Raw genomic sequence first — 24848 nt, 5'->3', positions numbered from 1 at the left:
TATGTTACATCAGGAATGATAAAGCCTGTGGGAATACCTAACAGTATTAAGGTTAAATTACACAAAATGCAGGAGCTCCATGAGTGGGTCTCCTGATGTTTTCGTCTTTCCCAAGTATCATTAGAGCAGTAACACCGGAGGAAGGTTTAACCCTTCTCCTCATATTAGATTTTTCCCATCTAAAGTGTTCTCTCTGGTTCTGTTAGCTCCACAGCAATTGCTGTGGCACATGGCTAATAATACTTTAAAGTTCCTTCCACTCAGCTACACAACCGAGTTGCTGTCCTGTGGTTGCTTAAATGGACAAAAGAAAATATTGGCCCATAGTTTTTCTATTAGATTATAAACATGGAAAAACAACAGGAGAACACTGGCTGCTTGATCACTAGTTGTGGGCCGCAAGACATACTTGTGACCCCTTTAGTTAGAGTACATTTTCTTTTTGACCAGTGCTTTGTTGTGTGATATTGTAAAATCTATGGGTGCTCAAGATCCAAAAGGTGGTGCCATAGGAGCCAGCTCCTAGGGGCTAAGTTCCCTTTGCGCCTCCCCATAAAATATTTGAGGGAGCCAGGCCCTCCCAAAGTTAATGGGCATTGCCATTCAAATGGTGGGTGGGTGTTGTGTCATGTGACTGATTATGTGGGGCAGGGTTTACCTGTCCCCCACCCCCATTATTCTATTCAAGTTGGCACCGCTGGGTAGTGTTGCCCAAATAGAAAACACTTTTGCTAATGCATGGAGGTTGCTGATTTCCCATGCCTCTTCCAAGCATGCCCTGTGTCACTCTATTGCATAGAGCCCTTCAACTCTCAGGAGATTTGGAGAGGGCACACAGGGGTCTTCAGCAGGCAGGGAAGCCAAGCCAAGCCAAGCCACCCCACCCCCATTAATAATTCTGTTCTGTTCATGGGAACAAAAATTGGGATCCAAGCCATAGTCTTCATTTTAGTGCAGTACTGGAGAGAGAAGGAGCCTCAAAGCACATAGTCATATTACTATATGGATCAGTGTATAGGTATTTATTGATATTATTTTTCCATATTCATCTGGTGCAGCACAGTTCTAGGTCACATTCACACTATGCATTTGAAGCACTGTGATGCCAATTTAAACTGTCATGGCTTTCCCCCAAAGAATTCTGGGAGTTGTAGTTTGTTAAAGGTGCTTAGAGTTGTTGGGAGATGTCCCATTAGCTCCCAGAGCTACAATTCCCATAAATCAAATTCACTTCTTTATCTATTTGCCACGGTGATTCTGAAAGGCTACCAAATAGAATCTTAGAACCAAAGAGGCCTTGTGAAGCATCTAACCAACCCCGGCTTGATGGAGAAAATCCAAACCTAGAGCACCTTCAGCTTTTCCTTCGAGGCTTCTGGCAAGGAAGAACCCATCACCCCTGCAAGTAACTGATTCCACAGTCAAACTGCTCCTACTGTTAAGTTTATTTTAATGTTCAGCTGAAAACTGTCCTTAAGTCCTGCCCTCCAGGGCACCAGAGAACAAGTATTATGTATCAGTCCTTTGAATCTTTGATGTTCCTCTCAGTCTTCTCTTGTTCATGCTAAAGATACCCAATTTTTTCAACCTTCTCTGAGAGAACTTGTTTTCTACATCTCTAACCACCCATTCTTCTTCTCTGAACCGTTTCTGATTCATCCACAACCTTCCTGTGTCACAGCACTCAAAACTGAACAAAGTACTCCAGATGAGGTATGATTAGTGCAGAATATTAGCCTTGTTTGAAGCTGCAAAACCTTATCAACTCATTTTCAGCAGCTAATAGTTTATAATCTTGAGATCCAATCCTGGGGTCCTTTTCACATGTCAAGTCAGGTATCCCCCATCCTATACGTCTACATTTGATTATATTGCTTTTTGCCTAGATGAAGAGTCTGAATGTGTCACTGTTGTATTTAAATCTCATCCCACCCCCTTCTCCAGCTTTTGCAAAGCAAAACGGCTATGGGGAGAGGGACAGAAGGTTAAGAGAGTAGCAGGCCTGTGGCAAGAGCAACCTTTCCCAAATAATTTCTTGTGGCACTATCTGTCTTCAGGTCAGGTCAGGCACTGACAACTCAGTGACACTAATTACCTGCTTCAGGTAAGTATGGTAGCAGAAAATGTTTTTAAGAGCGGGGTGCCAGTTCCAGGGTGGACAGAGTATAAAGTGATCCTCTTGTGTGTGTGTGTCCTTCCCTGGCTACAGCCCAGGGGCAGCTAATATCTTCTGCACCTTGTCCCAAGTGGCTCAGCCTCTGAGTTTTGTTGTGGGAGAAGTAGGTGCCTCGTTGAAAGAAGTAATGATAGCCTTATAATGCTTCTCAAGCTGTAAGTTCAGAAATACAGGAAACATCTGGCCCCTCACAAGTTTGTTCTTGAAAGGCCAGGCTGGGGCACTCATGCATGAGTGGAACTGACTGTAAGTGCTCCAAGAGCAACATGGGAATGTACCAGAGAAAGGAAAATTTCTCACTCCCTCTCCTAGAAAGAAAACTGCATGAGAAAGGAGATGTGAACAGTAGCCTAAGCTGAAAATGGAAAAAACTGTTCATAGCCTCCGGGGGGGGGGGGGCAGGGAGTGAGGGTACCATATGCCTTGTAGAACTATTAACAGTTCAATGGACAATACCTCTCTGAAAGCACTCTCAGAAAATCCAACCTAGACCAAGCTTTTTGCTGAATATGCAGCATATAAAATATATTTACCAAGCATCTGAAGGATTAATGTTTTGCAGAAAAGCCTCCCAAGTATGAAGTGGTTTGCTTCTGTGAAGCAAAGGACATAAGTTCTGAAACTCAAAAAATCAGAAGTGAATGAAATGCAATAGTACACAATTTGTTCTGAATGCACATAGGTATGGTTGTGGACATGATGAAAGTCAAATACACTTTTAAACATATTTATGCTGCACTACTTCGTCCTCCCATGGGTAATAAGGAAATAAAAATAACTGTATAAAAATAGGGTAGTGCTTAGAAAAGTTTTACATTCGTTAAGTCTGGTGCAATTAAATTATTACCTGGAGCATTTGATTAAACATACTCTAGACGTTGACAAATCTAGTATCCATAGGTATGTTTTCTAATGTTACTTCCAAACTATCAATCTCACTGTTTTTTTCTCCTCGGACAACAACCTTTACATATTTTTCAGAAGCATGCTTTGCGTTCGATTGAATTTTATTTTCCAAGGGTATGTTTTCTTGAAGAGTGTGTTCCATGGTGCTTAGCCTGTCCTGACAGCACTTTGGGTAGTTCTTGAAGCATTCAAAGGTATCGTTGCACTTTTCACAGGGAAAATAAGAACATCCTTCTACCATCTGCATGGAGTTACTGCTGGATTCATGTCTTCCCTTAAATGATTTTGAGTGAACTTCCAGAACTGATCTGTAAGAACAGCTCTGTACATGCTTGAGACAAAAACAAGTTTTGATGCATAATTGTTGGAGAACAGCAAAATCTTTGGCAATAGTGCTTCGGAAATTAGGCTTTAGCATAAGATACATAACTGGGTTATAGAGTGTTGAAGACTTAGCAAAAACAGCAGGTACAGCAAAGGCTAGTGGAGGAATCCTCTCTATTGACCCAAAGGCTGCCCACATGGCAATGACGGCATATGGGCTCCAGGCAGCAAAAAATCCAATGCATACAGCAATGCTCAGCTGCAAAGTTAAAAGAAGAAAAGAAAGTTTGTGCTATTCAAAACAACAAAACAGTAGGTGGGTTACATCAATGGATTGCCTAATTCACTGTCCCACCTCCAAGCAGAAGCTGCCCAAGAGTGATGACATGACTGTCAGTCAATTTCAGGGCCATTAACAGATTTGGTTTGGCTTTTAGTCTATTTAATTACAGTTTGCAGCTCTAACAATTACGGTGTCATCACAGACATTATAATCTCATTGGCTTGTTTTAAATAAGATGTGCTTTGTTTTTAATAATGTGAACCAGATGAATTCATTTGGTGGAAATTTGTCTAATACTTGGCCCTTTTCCATATGCATACTTGCCACCACAATAACCAGTGGCAATAGCTACTAAATATGCATTTAGCTCCTTCAGTCCCCTAGACTTTGTGATATGGTCCCTCCCAAGAGTTTATAACCTACACTGGGCAGCCAAGATTGCAAATAGGCTACAAATGGCTATGAATATATTCAAAGAGCATAGCATCCAATCACAGTCAAGGAGATCCAGGTGCATCTTGCAAGCTAAATGGCAGACAAAATAGAGATTATTTCTATTCTTATTTATTTTATTTGTGAGTTTATTGGTTGCTTCCTATACCCTGAAGTGATTTAACAATAAAAGCACTAACAATAAAGACATGCTTTAAAATGATTTCACACTTCAATGACGGATCCGCAGCAGGAGAACTGAGACAGTCTCTGCAGTTGGCTGCATGGCTCAGGTCCCATATCTTCCCCTCTGCTAGTGCAATAGGAATTCATTCATACAAAGCAAACACTATGGGCTTTGCTACCAAAGCATAGCAATGGTTGTTCCATTTTCCAAGGTTAAAACTTGGGAGAGCCCATGAGCAATCAGCCTGCAAACAGCATTTCCATGCTCACAAAAGTGGTGTTCTTCCTTCATATTTGATCATACATTCACATACCCACACAGAGTTCAGAGAGTATGCAAACTCTTTATTTGAGGCAACTTAAGTCTTTACTTAAATTGCCTTGTTGCTGCATTCTGCCCAACCCTTTGACCGTTACAAAGCACTCAAGAATTATGCCATTTCATGCAATCTTACATTCGGTCCAAAAAATGGAAGAGGAAAAAAGCACCAGTCACAAAGCCTCAAAAAGTGAGGTGATCCTTAAAAGGTGCTTCATATTTTAGTCTTTATGGCAGGGGTAGCCACTGTTGTGTCCTCCAGATGCTGTGGACGCCAACTCCCATCATCCCTGAACATTGGCCATACAAGCTAGGTCCACCTTTGACCATACCTGCTTCCACTTCTGGGTGCATATGCAAAACATCAAACAACTTTGTGAGGTTCAATAAAGATAAAAGCCAATAAAGACAATTTCACCTCCACTATAAATGTGCTTTAAAATATTAAGAGAATGTCAACATCAAAGCCTGTTTATCTGTTTATCTCCTGCTGATCTCCTCCATTTTTCGGAAGCATTTATCAAATGGAGTATATAATAGTTCTGAAATAGGAAGGTTCTTTTTTTATATTAGCACTTAAGAATATTGGTCGTAACTATAAATAAAGCGAGGATATATAATCATTTGCTTTGACAACCAATTACCTATACATATTTCATAGTGCCAGCATCTGTTCTTTTTAGTGGAGGTAAAAGCTCTCATAGATTAAAAGATTGATCAGCTGCAGTGAATCACAGGCTACCTCCCCACCATTATCTGCTGTCACAATCCTCCTAGGGGTGAAAGGGAGGTCCTAAGAATGCACTCAGTGAGTCCCAATCTTTCTTCAAAGGAGGCTTGGCAAGTCACACACACACACCCCGAAGAAGTGAGTCCAGGACACATTTCATCTGCTTACATTCGCTTTTAATAAAGCATGATGCACACGTGATTCCAATCACTCCTCCATTGAAGAATGCACTGGGGAAAAGGTACAACGAACGCCACACCCCTGGTGTGTCTCTATCACTCTATTGTCACTCTTCCCCTTTATGGCCTGGCATGAGAGACAAGATCATCCTGAGTAAGCAGGCCATAAACATCACTTCTGGCCTGCCCATGCTTACTTCCAGTTGGACCAAAACTGCTGGAGCATGGAGGCCACATTATGAATTAGAGTAACATGTATGCTACAACACTGGCCATAGAAACAAGGCGGCTCCCTCCATCTTAGTGGGTGGCACAAGGCAAACTTCAGTTGGAGATCCAGGTGTGAGCACTAATTCCCTTCCCCATGAACTTTAATGAAACGTTAACATTTTTAAGATTCCTACAAGCCCAGGTACTAGAAAATCAAGGGTCTGGTTAGAGCACCAACCCTAAATCTAGCATTAGTGTAAAAGTTGGTAAGATAGTCCTGTTCACAAGCCAAAATTTCTACAAGTGTAAAACGTGGACCAACAAGCAGTCTTTGGCACCATGAAAAGTATTAGGAACAGAAGTCAGAATAACTGGATTCTTTGTTCTTAGACAGGAAACTCAGTGCCAAACACAATTCCTGTTCATGCTTCAGTATAATTTCAGAATATCATAGCCTTCTTCTCTTGCTTCTTCTATCCACAGATTCCATTAAAGGCAAAAGGCTGTCAACATAAGTGCACAGCAGCCATGGAAACCAACTTGTTCAGTACCAGTGACCACCTCAGGAAGACTAGATGGCAATTACGATGCTTTGCTTATGCAGCCTGGGGATAGCAACAGGGTGCTTGGAGTGAGTGGGCACCCTGCCATCTGTATGCTCAAGCCTATATTCTAGTACAACCTATCACTTCTTAGGGGGAGTGACTTGTTGAGTCCAGGAGACAGTTAATAATAGGACATTTCCCTAAGTTAAACTAGTATTGCTGCAACAGATGTGTATATTTGGTGAGATTATCATGGGCTCCTACTTGACAGGGCCTACAGCAAGACAAACCCTTTCCTCCTGCCTCCACCTTTGCAAGAGTTTACACAAATTGCATCTATTTTTATATTTGTTTTCTAAAGTATACTCATGCAGCCTTTAAAATGGGAGAGACTAAATGCTAAAGATTGCTTTAGGACTGAACTTAAATCAAAAGCTGTTTAGCAATCTGGTCATCAGTTTCACCACTCCATTGATAAACTTGATATATGTTGGACTAGATTCAAAAGAATACAAAGTGAACTAAGTCCCGCCCCCCCTTGCAGCAAGGCTCACCTCCTCCATGACATTAGATAGTACAATAGTACTATGCTAGCAGCATAATAATAGAAAGATGGAGCTTCCATAGACTGCATGAATTACAGTGAACACATTGACAGATTGCAGGCCAGAATCAATGTAGTCTCTGACTGTTCAATCATTAAACAGAAACTCTGCAGGCATTAATCAACAGGACAATGAAACTTGCATCTAAAATGTACTTTGATGACATATTGCACTTAACACTTCTGGCAAACAAGTTATGGTGCTGTGATATACTGCAAAGAGCTTCATTGCCTAAAACACACCATAATTTACAGGCTGTATAGAATCGTGTGGCTTCATTGATCTCAGTGGAACTACAGCTGAGCAAATGGTTTGTAAATTACCCATAAGCAACTCTTAAGAGTCTAGCTACCATTGGCCTGATCCTGAATAAGCTCGGCCTTCCTGAAATGTTGACTGAGCCAGCAGCCCAAAAGCTAAACAAGTTCCTCCCTAGAATGCCCTTGCAAAAACGTCAGATTTGTCCCATCAGGGCAATCTCCGTCCATTTGTCTCCAAAAGATACACATTTTCTAACTTAGCTATCTTACATGTACCACCTCAGTAAAGAGGTAGAGACAGAAAGATATCTGAAGGATTATTTCCCTAATCTAATTTTCCAAAATGCTGCCATGTAAATTTTTAATTTGAATCAGATTTAGAGTCAACAAATAAGCATAAAGGAAAATATAATACCACAACAAACTACATTAAAAATGTTTTGTTGTATTGTAGATGTCTCCATTTTGATAAAATATGTAAATAGCCTGCATTGTTCCCCCACATTTTGATTTTTAGTCATGGGAATAGTCCCGTATGTTATTCCCATGACCCAAATTGCAGAGTGGAAGAAAAAGGTCTCATCTGTTCCCCTTGCTAGAATGCCAATGGCAAGAGTGTCTTCCCCTCTGATAAGCTCTCTCCCCCATCCAAGTTCTTCATGAATTGCAGAGACTGTGAGAGGGGCAAGGGGCAACTTGTCTCCCTTCATGATAGGGGAAAGAGAAAGTGGGAACGGGTGCAGAAGTTAGTGGTTTAGTCATCATTGCTATTCTGGACTTTCATGTTAGGGTTCTCTGCATACTTACTGGAGGGTAAACCTCATTGAACTCAATGGGATTTTGCTTTTGACTATGTATAGCTCAGGCAATTAGTAATTTTGGGGTGAGCGCAAGAGCCTGTTGGACCCATTAGATTCTTCTAGACTGAGGACTAAGTTTAAATTCTTTTGGCAAAGCATGCTTTGTTTCTTTCCCCTGCAGAGCTAGGCAGAGTCTCAGCAAAGTTTCATATCTAGAGTAGCGAGTCAGAACTATCATTCCTGGCTTAAAAGAACCCCATTTTATTAAGCAGGGAACAAGTGCCAGGCTCAATTGCTGTGCCCTCCCCTGACACCTGGCTTCAGCACTTTGATCCTGATCTCTTTAAACCACAATTCCCTATTATGATCAATTAAAACAACTTCAACAGATCCATGGAAACATCTGGCAAGACCTATTAAATTAGAGTATTTAATATGCATTATGAACTGTTTCTAATTTTGAGCTGCTGCTATGCCTTTTCCCAAGAAATGGCAGACTAGTTGCTATTGTTGTTGTTTATGGGGCTTTGAATTATGTTTATTACATGTGAAAAAGCAATGAAATACTTTTAAAAAAACAGAGTGCAAATCAATAGGTGGGGAAAAAAAGAGCATGGCTTTTTAAATACCTTGGCTGTAACAGCCTGCACGTTGCTCATCCTGGTGGGTCCCAGGACATGTTGCTCCACTGCTTTTCTGGAGTCTTTCACCGTAATCAGAATAAGAGTATAGGAGGTAACAATTACTCCACAGGGGATAATGAAACAGAAGACAAAAAGGACAATCGTGTAAGACATTGCTGTTGTGTTTATATTTGATGAATACCAGTCAATGCAACATGCTGTACCATAAGGTTCGGCTCCATATTCTCCCCAGTGAGCCAGTGGGGAAAGGGCAAAAATGGCTGCATAGGCCCAACTGCATCCTATCAAGATCCAACCATGTTCTCTCCTAAATCTATTCCCTGAAATACAAAATATTCACATTTAAGATACATGGGTGAGATGTTGCTTGTAATAATACTGCAGCTGGTTTTAAGTCTACAAATCAAAATACAGGCCTCTCTGTTTACTGACTATAGAGAAGTGGTGACTAACTTATGGCCTTCCAGAATTTATTGGATTCTAACTCTCATTAGCTACAACTAGTATGCCCAACCCAATAGTTACTGAAACCAACCATGACCAGTGTGGGGAGTGAAACATAGTGTTATGTCCAAACCAAAGGAGCAAAGCAACCCAGGTTGGTCTATACCAGGAATGTCCAACTTCCTAGAGACTGCAATCTACTCACATGATTAAAATCTGGCAGTGATCTACCCCTTTTGGGGGGGGGGATTAAGGTCAAAGTTGGACATCCCTGACCTATACATAGTAAGCAAGTAATTATGTTCTGTCATGACATGTACATTGTGTTGCTATTCAACAGCCCTCCAATGCAAGTTATAACAGTATTATTCACAAAAGGGGGGAACCTTTCTACAGAGAGAGCCAGAGAGAAAGACAGAGAGAGAGAGAGATATCACACTCCCTAACACTCCATTTCCTGAGACTCAGCGGCCATATTAGAACTGCCATGATTATAACCTCGCTAAAGCATTTAGTACCAAAATTAGTGTTGCATAACTCTTGATTCTTCTAAATTTGTGCAGAAGGAAAGAAAATAAAATATTTACCGTAAGTTGGGAAGCAAATTTTTAGGCAGCACACAGTACTCAGTAATGTTAGTGTAGACAGACTACAGATTCCGAAAAATACTCCACAAAATGCATAGAACAAGCAAACCTGTTGGCCAAATAACCACCTAGGAAGAAAAATGAAACAGTTATTAGTATCAAAAAATACTCTTTTCTCTACTGTTCAGTCATATATTCAAAAGTAACTTTCAAGGGTCACTGCTGTACTGAGATAGCAATACTGATTATAGTCCATGCTCATTCTGAGCCAAGAGGGAACTTACTGTATCTTTATTTGTCTATAAAAAAGTAATGCACGTAAATGCTTGCAACCATCCCATGAAAGAAATTATGTTCCTTCAAATTTAAATAACATAATTGAAAACACAGCATGCATCTGGAAGGATTCTGACCAATATATAAACTCATTAAAGAAATAACACACCATTCTATAAAAGCGTTCAGTATCTCGCCTGTATCTCTGGCATGTAGTGTCTGCTTGATACCACTTAACTTGAAAAAATGGCTATTTGAAGTTGGGTGGAGAAAAGGCACATTTGAAAATTGTGGATGTGCAGATTTAATATTCTAACATATTGAGACAGAACTGAAGTCTAAAAAAAAGGAAACTCCAGTGTAATGCTCTCTCACATGAGTTGCAGGAGTACTGCAATTGTTTGCTTATTTGTCTATTTATTTTATATATCCCATACCTATACTAAATTTGACACATTTATTCCAAGGATAAACAATTCTAGAATAATGCAATATACTGTAATTTTTCCCCTCATTTATGAGTTATGTTTTCTGCATGTATTGTTTATAAACCAATGAAGATTGAATTTTTAAAAAAAGAATAATGCAACATACTTACCAGCATCACTTAGTATCTAAACACTTTCTTTAGAAAGGTTTGAATGAATAAGATTCAATAGATAGCTACGACAGACTTAATGAGCCCAATAAGGTTCAACTAGTTTTTTCTAGCTTGTAAGATTTAACCATTCTTATCTGCATTAGCTAGTAAGAACACTGGCCTTTGCTTATCAATCTAAAATAGTTTTGGATTGCATGACACTGAGATGGGAAGTATTTTCCTAAATCACTTACCACATAGGGCATGTATTACTGTGCCCTAGACAACAAGTGACAACCTTAAAAATTGAATTGGGATAGGAGAGCCATTGTGTTTTGATTCCAGCTCTCTGACTCAATGACATTGTAAGACTTTAGTGCTGAAGATCCACATGGCTTCCTGACACCCTGTCATCAGATACAGTGGTACCTCGGGTTACATACGCTTCAGGTTACAGACTCCACTAACCCAGAAATAGTGTTTTAGGTTAAGAACTGTGCTTCAGGGTGAGAACAGAAATTGTGCTCCGGTGGCACGGCGGCAGCGGGAGACCCCATTAGCTAAAGTGGTGCTTCAGGTTCAGAACAGTTTCAGGTTAAGAACAGACCTCCGGAACGAATTAAGTACTTAACCCGAGGTACCACTGTACTTTACTGGGCCCTTCCCATTATGACAGCAGTGCGTAGAAGAACGAGATCTTTAAATTAAAGAAAATTACTTTTATAATAAGCCATATTAATATAATACCTACCTTGTATTAACTGCCCCCATCAACTTGAGTCCCAAAGATGAACTCTTAAATCTGTGTCTATCTCCTGACATAGACCAACCAAGACAGTCTCAGTGCCAAAAGCCTAACTGAAATTGATCTCACCCAAGTGTACCTAGAGCTGGTCAAAAGTGGCATGAGCAACTGTTCAAATCTTCTGAGTACAAGGGGGGATTTTTCAACCACTCATAGGCTGTGCGAAAGATTTACAATTACAACAAATGGCAGGGAATACTGGGGAGCACAACTCTGACTTTTTTTCAAAGCAGGACTGATGTCACCATCTGCAAGAGTGCCAGGTAATTAAAAGAAGCCTTGCTCTGGCAAGTGAATGAGACAGTAATGAGGCTTTTACATTTTTTTGTGACAAGCATAGCATAGAGGAAGCCAGATAATGAGGAAAATAACAGAGCAGATGCTGGATGCTTCTTTCTTTTTCTTTGATGGAATTCCTACTTTTCTACCAATAGTTTAAACAGTAACACTTATTTGCAAAATTGTATGCATTTCAACTGGGACGCGGGTGGCGCTGTGGTCTGAACCACTGAGCCTGGGGCTTGCCGATTGGAAGGTCGGGGTTCCCCGCGACGGGGTGAGCTCCCGTTGCTCAGTGCCAGCTCCTGCCAACCTAGCAGTTCAAAAGCACATCAAAGTGAAAGTAGATAAATAGGTACTGCTCTTGCAGGAAGGTAAACGGCGTTTCCGTGCGCTGCTCTGGTTTTGCTAGAAGTGGCTTAGTCATGCTGGCCACATGACCCGGAAAAACTGTCTGAGGACAAACGTCAGCTCCCTCAGCCAGTAAAGTGAGATGAGCACCGCAACCCCCGAGTCGTTCATGACTGGACTTAACTGTCAGGGGTCCTTTACCTTCTTATGCATTTCAAATTAAAAGCTAACAGTTTTATTTCTGCTGGATAAATATTTTTAGTTAAAGCTCATTGTGTTTTACAGTGGTACCTTGGGTTAAGAACTTAATTCTTTCCGAGGTCCGTTCTTAACCTGAAACGGTTCTTAACCTGAGGCACGCTTTCGCTAATGGGGCCTTCTGCTGCCACTGGCGCACGATTTCCGTTCTTATCCTGGGGCAAAGTTCTTAAACTGGAGCAACCACTTCCTGGTTAGCGGAGTTTGTAACCCGAAGCGTCTGTAACCCGAGGTACCACTGTACAAATTAAATTTATGCAGTCATTGGAGCTTACTCCCAGGTAACAATGTATAATTGCACGTGTGTGTGTGTGTGTGTGTGTGTGTAATGGATCCACACAACTGCCTGTAATTTTGGATTCTCCTTGGAGACACGGCTATGGATTATCCCTGGGGAGTGGCTACAGCAGTTTTCATGATGAGGTCATGAGCGTCAGAACGCATAACCTTGAAAAAGAAACATAAGCAATTCCACTAATGTATTCCTTTCATTTCAATTGTAACTGAATTTCACTCTGTAAAAAAAATAAAAATCATTTGTAACTAAGTAACAATGACATGTATTACTGTAGAAAGGGATCTTTTGTTATTCCTTCCACTGAAAATTAGGAAACCAGGTGGAGTAATTGTACTGAATGAATGCAACTTTTCCCCAAAAGGTACCCTAGTGACAACAGTGTTGTGCAGCTCAGAATACTAATTACTGCCAGCAGCTTGAAAGACTGCTTTTCTCAGCCCTTGGAATTATTCATCACTATAGTAATAAAAAAATGTGGAAGAAGAAAAGTTTAGTTACTGTTTCCTACTAACAGAGAACTCCAGTGGATGCACATTGAACACACCTGTGTGAAAGGCTGGATGTAACAGCTAGAGGGTACAAGGTCAGAGTCATACCAAGGTCACTGATGGCCAAATTGATCATGAAGTACTCTGCTGGTTTCAATATGTTCTTTTTCTTGTAGGAAACATAGAGGAGGATACTGTTCCCACAAAAGGAGCATATGCCTGTAGGACAAAACAAAAAAGGGTTAACTGTTTTCACTCTCATTCGCATTTTGACTTTGTGTGAAAGTAGCATGTTGTCCCTTTCTCCAGTGGCTTTAAAGGGAAAAACATACAGGGCAAAGGGATGACTAGTCATGATTTTTATATAGGGGTTTTTACAAAAAAAAATAATTTTGCAGCATGATTTCCAAATTGTTCTCTTTCCTTCAGTGTCAGTTTATTCTTATCACCCTTGCCTCCAAAGTGGTTGAGCACTTTGTAAAAATTAATGAATATGACCCATATAATAAAAAGTATACTATCTGTATAGAAAAAAAATAGACATAAAACAAAGCAGCAGGGAACTAATGGCACCTTACCATGAACCAAATTTAGTTCAAGTTAAGCTGACCCAGACTGCAGCCCACTCCACAAAATGCTAAAAAGCCACTCAAGCTTTTTATATATTGCCAATCAGGTTTTCATGATGACCGCAGCTAACCTAGCTGACTGCACTGTTAAAATGAGCAGTAGCGAATTTATTCAAGGCACGAATTGATCTCAAAGCTAAAGGCAAATATATCACATCCAGATCAGTCCTCTGAACCATAATGGCTACCATCTTCTTTTGTGCACAGATGCACCATATGGAAAGGCTTTATGCTATATCTTGTGTTTCTGTAAAATAGGGTAAGAACAGCTTTTGAGGCACAAGACTGGAGAAACCAAATAGAGGAAAAGGCAAAACAGTTTATATCTCAGCACCTCTCTTCCAATTAAATTTGGAACTCCCTGTGCCTGTTTTAAAGAACACATGCCAAAAGATCCCAAGTCACATGTGATTTGGCTCTAAAACGCTATGAACCTAGGCCAGGGGTGACCAATGTGGTGCTCTCCAGATGCTGTTGAATGATACAAATTGCAATTTGTCAACATTTAAAAGGCACCACATTGGCTGTCCCTGTCCTGGACTGTCTCAGAGATGTTTAGTCTTAATGTTTAGTTCATCAAGTACTTGAGTTAGTTGATTTGCTAGGAAAGTCACCAGATTCAGATTCAGTAAAGTCCAATATAAATTTCTGCTAGCTTGCCAGGAAATAATAAACATTATTCCCACAGTAATTGTAATCTGTGTTCTTTATGTGTGAAAGTTCAGCTAAAACACTGCTTCCTACAACACATCAATATGTCTGTGAAAACCCCAATGTGTACTTTGTGCATTATATCATCATTTAACTCCAACTTCTACATTCCCCCCACTTAACACCCATGTGTATCTATGCCTACCAATTGAGGATTACACATCATGCATCTGATGGAATGGGTGCTAATCCATGAACGCTTGTTGTATAATGCATTTGTTAGTCTTCAAAGATGCAAAAGACCCTATGTTGTCATTACTTAAAGATTATTTCCTTCACGAGAAAACACTTCAGTCTCTAAAGGTCTGATGGCACATGAAGGCACCACCTTACTGAACCTCAACAAGTGTGGTCAGGTGATGGGAGACCACCTTGGAACCACATGTATTTCACCTTGGGTTCCATGACGCTTCTGTGTAAAAATGGAGTGTAAAATATAAGAAAATACAATAATAAAAAACTCAATTGGTTTCCATAAACTAACTTAAATCAATGCAAATGTAATTATTTTATTACACTTATTTATTTAAAAAATGAAATTTTGCATATTGCTTTATGTATTCCAACTACAATACTGTGAAGCAAGTCACCAAAATTCCCTTTGTATTGATGGGCGAAACTCAAGACTGTAATTTGCCCATTGCTGTCCCAGGAATTCACAGCTAAACAGAAATCTGAGTCCAGGTTTGCTGGGGTCCAAGTCCAGCAGAGGCCTCCAGTCTATATATACTACAGTTGGATTCTCCTCTCTAGCAGCTGGTCCATCCAGTTCCATATGTACTTCACACAGGAAAATGTGGCCACCTTCTGGATGGATTATATTTCAGATTCAGTCACCTACAGCCTTTGCATCTACTACCAAAGCACACATAAGCAATGCAAAGCTCAGACTGGGCCGGGAATGAGAAAACAGATACATGGGTAAAAGGTAAGGTAAAGGACCCCTCGGTGATTAAGTCCAGTCTAAGGCGACTATGGGGTGCGGCGCTCATCTCGCTTCAGGTTTGTCCACAAACAGCTTCCTGGATCAGGTGGGTAATCAGGACCAAGGAGTTAAACAGTATCACACACATGCCAGTGGCACAGTTACAAAATCTTCTTTTCTTTTCTAGAATGTGAAATAAAATCATCATCATATGTAGAGAATATCACAATCATATGTAGAGAATATCAAACAATCACTCTTACCAAATATAATATAGAAGATTCCAACAATAATATCAGCTGCTTCAGTTATTTTGGAATGAAATGTTGCGTTCACAAAGTAAGAACCCATCTGGAAAAAAATATGATGAAGAAGAGAGAATTCAAGATAAGTACATCTCAGGACCCTCAGTTTTCAGGTACAGTGTTTTCAAGCATTGATACATTAATGTGGAGGCATTTTCTTAAGCCTTGCGGTAATTTAAAAACTGACATTTTGAGACTTTAAGGAAACATGACCAGATTCAAACCCTCTGAGAATCTGGGATCTCCCCCACAACCTGGTTGGGCAAGCACAAGTCGACTTGCCCACTATGCACAGGCTACTCGGAGCAGGGGTCACAAACATGTCACTCATAGGTGCACATACAACACTTTATTGCAGTCAATAGGAAATAGAATAAGATGTGGCTACAGCGTATGTGTGATGCCTACAATAATTTTTCCAATTTGCAAATGTGCCAAAGCTTTATCCACACCAATCTAAAAGATGCCATAGAATGACACTGGATTTATGTGTTCCTTCGTGGCACCGCAAACATAACGGTAAATGTTTAAAAATAAACTATAAAAATCAGAAGTGTTGACATTATTCATTCAAACTTTATTAAAAATGCCCTTCTCGCAATTCATCAATTTAATACTGCATACTACGTGCTGAAAAAATATTTTTCAAGTCACAGTAAAAGTATAAATAGCACAGAATATATTCTTCAAAACACAGTCCTTATCAACAACCTTTTATTGTGTTCATAATTCTAATTTCACAGGGCTCAATGCAACTTCTGTATGAAGTCACTATGGAAAAATTGCCCAAATAAAACAATCACTGTTATCCAAAGCATACTTTAAGAAGATATTTATAACATGAGTAAGCAACCTTGCACTACCAAGGAAAGATGAGCAAAAACAGAAATCTCCATCACAGATTTTACATCAGTGATTGTGAACAGTGGATTGAGAGCCTTCAGAGGACACACAGACTTCAAGCATGTTTCACCAAGCTACGTACTCAAAACAAGGTGGTCTTGTTGTCTTGGCAGCCCAGGACCTCCATACACACGGTCCAAGCTTGCATGTCAAAGAGGTCTCATTGATGCTGGTAACGTAGTAAAAACAATGCAGGACGCAGAAGTATGAGTTACCAATTTCTGCAGCCCCAGCAAGCACTGTGAATCTCCAGCTGCTTGACTTCACCCCTGGAAGCACACTCCATTGTCTCTCAAGACAGATGGATGCCAACAACATTTAACAGTGCTTCATTTACTTACCACCCATCTATTCAAATATTTAGTTAAACTACTTTTGACTAGGGCAAAAATTCAGATGCAGCTCCCCGCCCCCCCCCCAAAAGCCCAGAAAAATTAAAAAATCCAAAATTTTCATGATTACAGTTGGCCCATGAGTGGTGACTTTCCCAACAGTGAAGCAGGAACAAAGGAAGTGTGAGCCACCTGTGGTTTCAGCAAAGAGCACCGGCATGCTGTACAGTCACATTTAAGTTTTAGTTTACCGTATTTTTCATCCCATAGGACGCTCCATCCCATAGGACACACCTAGGTTTTTTTTGGGGGGGGGAAATAAAGGAAATTTTTTCCCCTTTATTTCCCCCCCAAAACCAGGTCGGGGAAACCAAACCAGGTCAGGGAACAGTGGTATGGCAGCGCTCTGCCTCCCTGCTGTCCCCCGAGCTTGTGGGGCTGGCCAATGTCTGCCCAAAGCGCGGGGCGCACTGCTTCAGCGCGCCCCGCGCTCCGTGCAGCAGGCTGCTATCCGCAGCCTAGGGAGGCCTGCGGGAACTCCCATGGGCTCCCCAGGCTTGCTGATAGCTTCCTGAAGCCTGGAGAGTGAGAGGGGTCAGTGCCCACCGACCCCTCTCGCTCTCCAAGCTTCAGCGAAAGCCTGTATTCGCCCCATAGGACACACACAGATTTCCCCTTCATTTTTGGAGGGGGGAAAGTGGGTCCTATAGGGCGAAAAATATGGTAACTATGGTTTTAAATTATGTGTGGACCAGACCATTGTGTGGGTGAGCAGCCTTCAGCAAGGGATCCTTTCGGGGGGGAGCCTTCGGGGACATGTGCAGATCTGTCACTATACTCACTGACCCTTCCAGAAAAAAGAATCACTTGATGAAGGCTCTGTATGTGTCTGTATTTGAAAACAGAGCTTATTTTCTTATTTTCACATACAGACACACACATATCACCTGCCATGATGATAAACGTTTACTAATATAATAGGTAATTTTAACTTTCTCTTTCCCCAGAACACATGCTGCAAGTCACTAGCTATTGTTAGTGTTTACTAGGTCATTATTATTATCATATATTTATTTATGCCCTGCTTTTTCCCCTAATGGGACTGAATTACTAGTATATTAAATTTATATAATATTAAATGAAAGTTTTTTTTAATTGACAGATATATACTTATATATATATACTAAAAAAATGTTGACCTAGAACCTGGGGAGACTGGACAATCAGTTCTCAATTATTTTAATGGAAACAGGTCAAACTGAGCCAAAAGAATTGGAAACACTGCTGTGCTTTTATTGGAGAGACCTCATATGACACGATACTGAACAGTTTTATTAATCCCTTATTGTTTTATATCTGGCTTGCACTAGCTACATCATTTTTGGCTTGCAATCAAGAGATATTTATAGGAAGACCCAACAAGCATATGCCAAAAGCTGATGTCTTCAATTGATTAGGACAATGGGTGCCAGCCAAAGTATTCATAAGATATCACCTCTACTTCTCTCTGTAACTTTGTGTTCATAACTTTGCTAGAGTGCATCATACCTGTTTGTCACTACCTTGAAGGACTGCTGCTACTCTTTTTTTTTTTTAACCTTCCTTATTGTGTTGATCTGTCATGGAACAACCCCAGTGAAGAAAATAACAGTGGTTACTCAGACCTCATCTCCATCCTTCCTGTTATCTCTCTTCCTTCCATCACACTTGGCTGGCCACTTAATCCATCACCCATCATCAATTTCCTCTCTTTCCTTCCTTTTCTCCCTTCTAACTTTCTGTGCTAGAGAGTAATTGCTCTCGCCTTACTCTCTAACCCAGGGGTCACTAACTTGGTGCCAATGGTTGCCGTGGAACCCAAAAATGCCTTCACTGGAACCCCTAACCAAGGGACTCAGGAGGGAGAGAAGATGTAATGTCTGTACCTGTGTTATGCTATGCCTCAGAGGGGTGATGAACCCTCAATCTGGCCCCAAGCAAAAAAACAAAAATAGCCATCCACATTTCAGAGTATCAAAATCCTTCCAGCATGACTGTTATGCCTGACAAATGTTTATATTTAATGTTCAATCCTTTTCAGGCCACACGCTTCACAGTCACTTACAAGGTACTCAAATGAATCACTTCATCTGATAAAAGATCCTGATTTGCATGTCTAAGCACAAGGTACTTGGAAGTACGTGATAGCGTGCATGCAGAAGATGACTCCAGAGATTCTTATTTTTCTTTCTGCAATGCAGCTTGCTTCTACTTTCCTTTTTCCTCTGATGGGAAACAGGACATCAAAAGGCTTTCAGAGCAATTAGCAACATGAGGAATCAGAAAACATCCCACAAAGCATAAGTTTTGAATGAAAGTTTGTGTGGAACAAAAAATATTTTCCCAAATTTTATTATGTAATACAATTTACCTAATAATTCTAAGAGTGGTGGTGGCCAATATTTCTCATCCTTGGAATTTAATAGAAGAACCACAGTCGGTTTTGGCTTGAGAAAGCGAGTTACTGATAGACTTGTATCTTGCATACATGTTATTATTACCCTGCAATATCTGAAACTGCTCAGCCTGGATAAAACAAGCACACTGGTAAAGCCCCAACCTTTTGCTTCTTTTGAGAAACCATGAGTCACGGGGAAAGTTTGTTAAAAATTCCACAAGCACAGTTCACCAGAAACGTGTCTTGCACAAGCTTCAATGAAACTGTCGTTTCTGGGGGGGGGGGGAACACCACTTGTAATATACTACTCAAGCTCTTTCCTCTCTTCATAATAGGAATTCTGTTGATGTAAAGGCTGCAAATGATGGACTACAGTGTCAAATGCACCATCTGCCCACAATTTGACTGCAACTCTCACATATGTAAAAAGAGTTACATTTGAATGACCAGTAATGAAACCTAAACGTGCTCTCACACTGTGACACTGCTACCTGCACACCCAAACTGTCCGTATGCATTCCTGTCATACATAAGAATATTTATTAGAGTTCATTCTAATTATTTATTTTTAACCCAATGAGTCTGATCTTTATTTCCCTATCCGCTATCCCCACTTTAAGGGCCAACTTTGATGTGTGGGTGGGGCCACTGACCAGTCAGTCATGTGATGCCATGATGACATCAGGTGACTGATAGGGAACATACCCACCCACCAGGCAAAGTATAAATAAACAAGTATAAATATGTATGAATAAATAAATGAAATAAACGCCCATCATCCCAGACTACTGGTCACGCTGGCTTGAGCTGATGGGAGTCCAGCACAAAAGGGCTTCACATTTGCCGTTCCAGCTCTAGATGTTTATAGAGTTCTTGACCTTTAGAGACCTCACTGAATATGTTTCGATTGTAAAGGACTGACCATTAAGTCCAGTCGTGACTGACTCTGGGGTTGCGGCGCTCATCTCACTTTATTGGCCAAGGGAGCCGGTATACAGCTTCCGGGGTCATGTGGCCAGCATGACTAAGCTGCTTCTGGCAAAACCAGAGCAGCGCACGGAAACACCGTTTACCTTCCCGCTGGAGCAGTACCTATTTATCTGCTTGCACTTTGACGTGCTTTCGAACTGCTAGGGTGGCAGGAGCAGGGACCAAGTAACGGGAGCTCACCCTGTCGCAGGGGATTCGAACAGCCGACCTTCTGATCAACAAGTCCTGTGGTTTAACCCACAGCACCACCCGCATCCCATGTGCCAAAAAGCAGCATATGATGGACACCTGGGAAGCTGGAAGAAACTATGCAGAATATATCATTGGGAAAACAACCACCTTGGTGTTTAAGCATGCCTAAGTGTCTTTGACTTGTTATGTCTACAGAGAAAGACAAGTACATTGGATTATAGAACAGACACAAAGATTTTGTCACACTCCAAACACATGGTTGGAAACAGTCAACTAGCTACTATCCACTCCATCATCGTTTTTAAATAAAGCATCTACAATTAGTAACTGTTGCACAAAGATTTTAAAAGACAACTCCCTGAACTTACTTTTGAAATTAAAGCTCACCAATAGCAGTATAAAGAAGCAGACAAGGGTGATGTGATTGAGGAACATCCTTTTCTTGCTCATAGTAAATGAAAGTTCAGATAGTTAAGATCTATGGAAAGGAAAGGATCCTCCAGAACACCTTGCCCATATTCTGTGTACTCTGGATTTAGCAAGAGCACGTAGCACTGCCTTCTTCTAGAGCAGAAGCAGGAAAAAAAGAGCTGTTAGCTAATTTGGTGAGAGATGCAGTTAAAATGAAAGAGCTACACTACAGAGAGCAATTGGCTCCCTTTTACACTACATGAGTACTAGCAACAGAGGGTCCAAAGAACCATAGCTTCACAGCTTGACAGATGCTAATGAATGAATATCATGTTGCCTGTCTCAATACGCACAGAAAGTCTGAGCTGTGTTGAGCACCTCTGCTTTGGCATTACCTCAGATGCTCTTTGTTGCAGAGTCGCCCCTTATCACACAGCTCGACAGTTCCAAGTTCCCAGCAGGCTAAAAGTAACACCAACTCCCTTGGAAATTAACAGAACAGGCATTGCCCCCTTCAAGGTGTCCTGCTCTGTACGTTCTTTTAATCTTCTTTTGCATTCTTAAAAGGACAGATGAATCCACAACAGCAGCTGTAGTGTCAAAGATGTTCAGAATTAGCAACTGCTGTTGGCAGTTCTTTGTCACAGCAGATGCTGGATAAAGTAGCTTGTGGAATTTAAGGCAAGGTAGCCAGCCGCCTTCTGCAATCTTTTGTGCATGGCACAATCTATATAGCAAGATCTACCTCACAGGGATCATAAAAGGAGGTTGCGGGCACCTTGCCCATTTGGATTGCTACTTGACCCTCTCAGAAGCTGGACACCTTCACAGCCAAGGAAAGGAGTAACAGCACAGAGTAAACTGATAACAACATATAGTTATTGGCTACAACTTTCTTAGACAGTGCTGTAAGACACCACATTCTTGTACCACGGTTATTTGCACTTACTTCTCATTAGGCACAGCATAGCTAAGCCTTCATTTTCCACCAGTACCTGACCTCACCTCTCTAAACCCACTACTTTAGTACTGAACCTGAAAACCCAACAGGACTGCCATCTGAATTTCATTGTTTTTACTGGCAGAACCTTTCTGTCCAATTATAACTGGATGCCTAGCAGAGATTCAACAGGTGTTGCTTTCCCCATCAGGACATCTTCATTTTGGCACCGGCCACCTGCTCAAAATCCAGCCTTGCATGAAGCTATTAGATTTCAGTCGGGCACGCAACGGCTATAAACAGGGGCGTCCTGGCAGAAAACTGGAGACAGATTAAAGGAGGGGGGGACTGGAAATAAATAAAAAAAAATCATCAGGAACTTTAGAGTCCAGTAGGCAACAAACAGTCCAAGGTTTAGAGGCTGCCAGTTTCCCTTCCCACAAGGCGCTCGCTAGAAGCTGCAGGTGGACCAGGTGAGCGGGCGCGCAAATTTACCTTGGCTCCGGGCTGGCGCGCGGGGAAGTCGGCGCAGCGGCGCGCGCTCGCATTCTCCGCCGCCGACGGTGCCGCTCTGCGAAGCGCCAGAAAGAAACGAAGCGCTTTCGCCAAGGAACCTCCAGTGACTCACGAGACGGCAGGGGCAATACCCGCGGGTCTAGAAGGCGAAGGCGCGGATTGGGGCGGGCTGGAGCCGGGGCTGAGGCAAGGGAAGCGCCTCTGCCGCCGACGCCACTCGTTGCTCCAGCATGACGCTGCTGCTACTACTATTAGCCCACAACTCCTGCGGGCGCGAAGCACAAGGAGCCCCTTGCCCTGAGGCGACGGCGCCAAGTTGGGGAGCTCAGGGATCAGAACTTTCCGCTTCTTCCTCACCTCCGCCCGCTTCTCCCACTTGCTGAGAGGCCGGAGGAAGGGCCATGGCAACGGCTAGAGGGAGCCGCTCTCTCGGGGGCTCCCTCATCTTATAGCCACGGGCGGGGAACTCGAGGGAGTTTCCCTTTCCTCCACCCCCTGATAGCGACTGGCCCTCCAGCATGAGGCGGCTTCCCAGCAGCCTTCCCGCCTTTTGAGAAACTGGATTGGATGCCTGCGAAAAGACCCTGAAGCGGCGCCTCCAGTGAGAAGAAAGCAGGTCTGCTCCGCATCTTCCCATTGGCCAAAGAAATCTCGGCGGTGTCTCTCAGACGGCACAAGGGCTCTCAAGATCCTGGCGCTAATTGGGGGGGGGGGGATGGGGGAAATTTGTATTTGATTCCTTGTGTTTGGTTATATATTGTTCTTGTATCCAACTAATAAAATATTTAATAAAGGGGGGGGGGGAGAGATCCTGGCGTGCGCCTTGCGATTGCGCCAGGGCGAAGCTCCGGCGCTAAGTAGGGTAGAAAACCCGGAGCCCACAATCTAAACTGAACCTAAGTAGAATTGTTCTTACTTCGTTGGAATCTTGCGGTGGGGCTGCTGGGCGAATTTAAATTCTGGATTGATTCAGATTTAGGGACAGGCGCCTTTAGACGGCCGTTTGTTACTTCAGTTGTGAAGCACATAATTAACGTCTCTCTCATACACACACAGAGCGCCATTCCATGCTTTACCATTGCTTCACGTAAATAAATTTATTTTTATTTCCGTCCACATTTGTATCCCGCTGTTCTCCCAAGGAATGGATCCTAGTTTGTTCTCATAACAATCCTGATTGGGACTGTGCGGTGGAGATCTGATTTGCCCAAGGCAACCCAGTGAGCTCGCTGGCCGAGACAGGGCTGGGATCCAGGCCTCCTCACTACTTTGCAGCTCACGGCCCTCCGGATGGGTACGCTAGGCACTGCAACACGGCAGAATAGCCACACCCCTCCATCCACTCAGCACTGATCCTGTGGATATTCGTCTGCTCATGGTGAGAGCCTAAGATAGGATCATCTGTGTCCTAGTGGGAAACAGCAGTTGCATGCAGAGAATGGCTGTTCAGCAGGGGCAAGATGGGCGCGCGAAAGGTGCTCTGCACATGCTCCGTTTTCCCACTGTTCACATCGACGCTGACAGCTGAAGCGTGACTTCTGCGATTCTCCGATGCAAGCCGGTCACCACCGCAAGGTTTATGTACCCGGCGCAGCAAACCGAGCAGAGAGAGAGGGGAATAGAGAAGGTGGTCAGATTCGCTCGGACATTCACCATCATGATTTCTGCATTGGAGTCGGAGAAGTGCCAGCTTTTGGAACGGCGCATAACTAATGCAACAATAAAACATGGGTGGTAATTGCAGACTTCCTATGACACCATCGCCCTCTAGGGGCTGATATATGACACCGCGACTAAGGAGCACAGCGCTAACCGTGGACCAGGAGAGTTGAATAGGATAAGGCTGGGGCAGGATCATCACTCACTCACTGGATCATGACGCTTGTGAGCGAAGCCATCCTGAGTCTCCTACTCCCAGCAGGCTCACCTAAGGTGGTAAGATCAAAGGGGAGGAGCTAGACAAAGAATGATCCAATAAGTTCTCAACGGCAGAACAGACAGAAGATAACAAAGGGTATGTTACAACAGCTGTGAAGATGGATGAAGGCTGCAGCAGATAAGAATCTACTGGTCATTGTGATACTCATGCTATCAGAACAGAGCCTTACTGTGAAGACTGTGCATTGGTCAGCGTGCACTGATTTACACACATAAAACAAATTCACGCACAGGCGTCTTCCGAAAACCCACCCCAAACCCAAAAAAGTCCCATGACGATCAGCAAATGGTAACAGAGGCAGGACCATGAAATCTGGAAGCCCCTAATCATGAACCAGCTCATGGGCGGTGGATACAGATTCAGTCATTCTGACTCAATGAGGCAGTTGAGTAGCTCGGCAGCTGTATCCACAACTGAGCAGTCCTGTTTAAGATCCACTCTACCCACCCCAAAAAGGCGGAGGGGCTAGAAAAGGTGCCCTAAACATAGTCTGCCTCACTTTTTCCCCTGACTGGATTACAGCACCCAGTGGGATCACCACCTAGAGTCGTAAAAGGCAATTGAACTTTGGAACATGGAATATATGGACTTTGCTGGATACCACAGATAATGAGCGTCCCAAATGCAGAACTGTCATCACTGAAAGAGAGTTG

At 42.3% G+C, this 24848-nt stretch overlaps 1 protein-coding gene across 7 annotated transcripts; it reads right to left on the bottom strand.

Moving 5' to 3' along the window:
- Positions 1–2673: 2673 nt before the first annotated feature.
- On the bottom strand, positions 2674–24185 carry LOC309373936 (opsin-5-like). Of its 7 annotated transcripts, XM_081918555.1 has the most exons (8): positions 19311–19479; positions 18319–18386; positions 15494–15581; positions 13022–13184; positions 9631–9758; positions 8803–8919; positions 8585–8658; positions 2674–3665 (listed from the first exon to the last, which is right to left on the bottom strand). In XM_081918555.1, exons 3-8 carry the CDS (start codon positions 15579–15581, stop codon positions 3048–3050), a joined length of 1188 nt encoding a protein of 395 aa, XP_081774681.1. In that variant the 5' UTR covers positions 18319–18386; positions 19311–19479; the 3' UTR covers positions 2674–3047. The 7 variants fall into 7 exon arrangements, with proteins under 7 accessions (XP_081774681.1, XP_081774676.1, XP_081774678.1 ...); XM_081918550.1 differs by lacking the exon at positions 19311–19479 and adding an exon at positions 24126–24185 and having other exon boundaries at positions 8585–8919; XM_081918552.1 differs by lacking the exon at positions 19311–19479 and adding an exon at positions 19997–20098 and having other exon boundaries at positions 8585–8919; positions 18319–18341.
- Between the last annotated feature and the right edge of the window lie 663 nt (positions 24186–24848).

The sequence above is a fragment of the Podarcis melisellensis genome (genome assembly GCF_964234715.1).
Source record: "Podarcis melisellensis genome assembly, chromosome: 7".
Classification (NCBI taxonomy): Eukaryota; Metazoa; Chordata; class Lepidosauria; order Squamata; family Lacertidae; genus Podarcis; species Podarcis melisellensis.
Note: the sequence above shows the minus strand (reverse complement) of the source record. Positions and strands in the feature narration are given on the sequence as shown.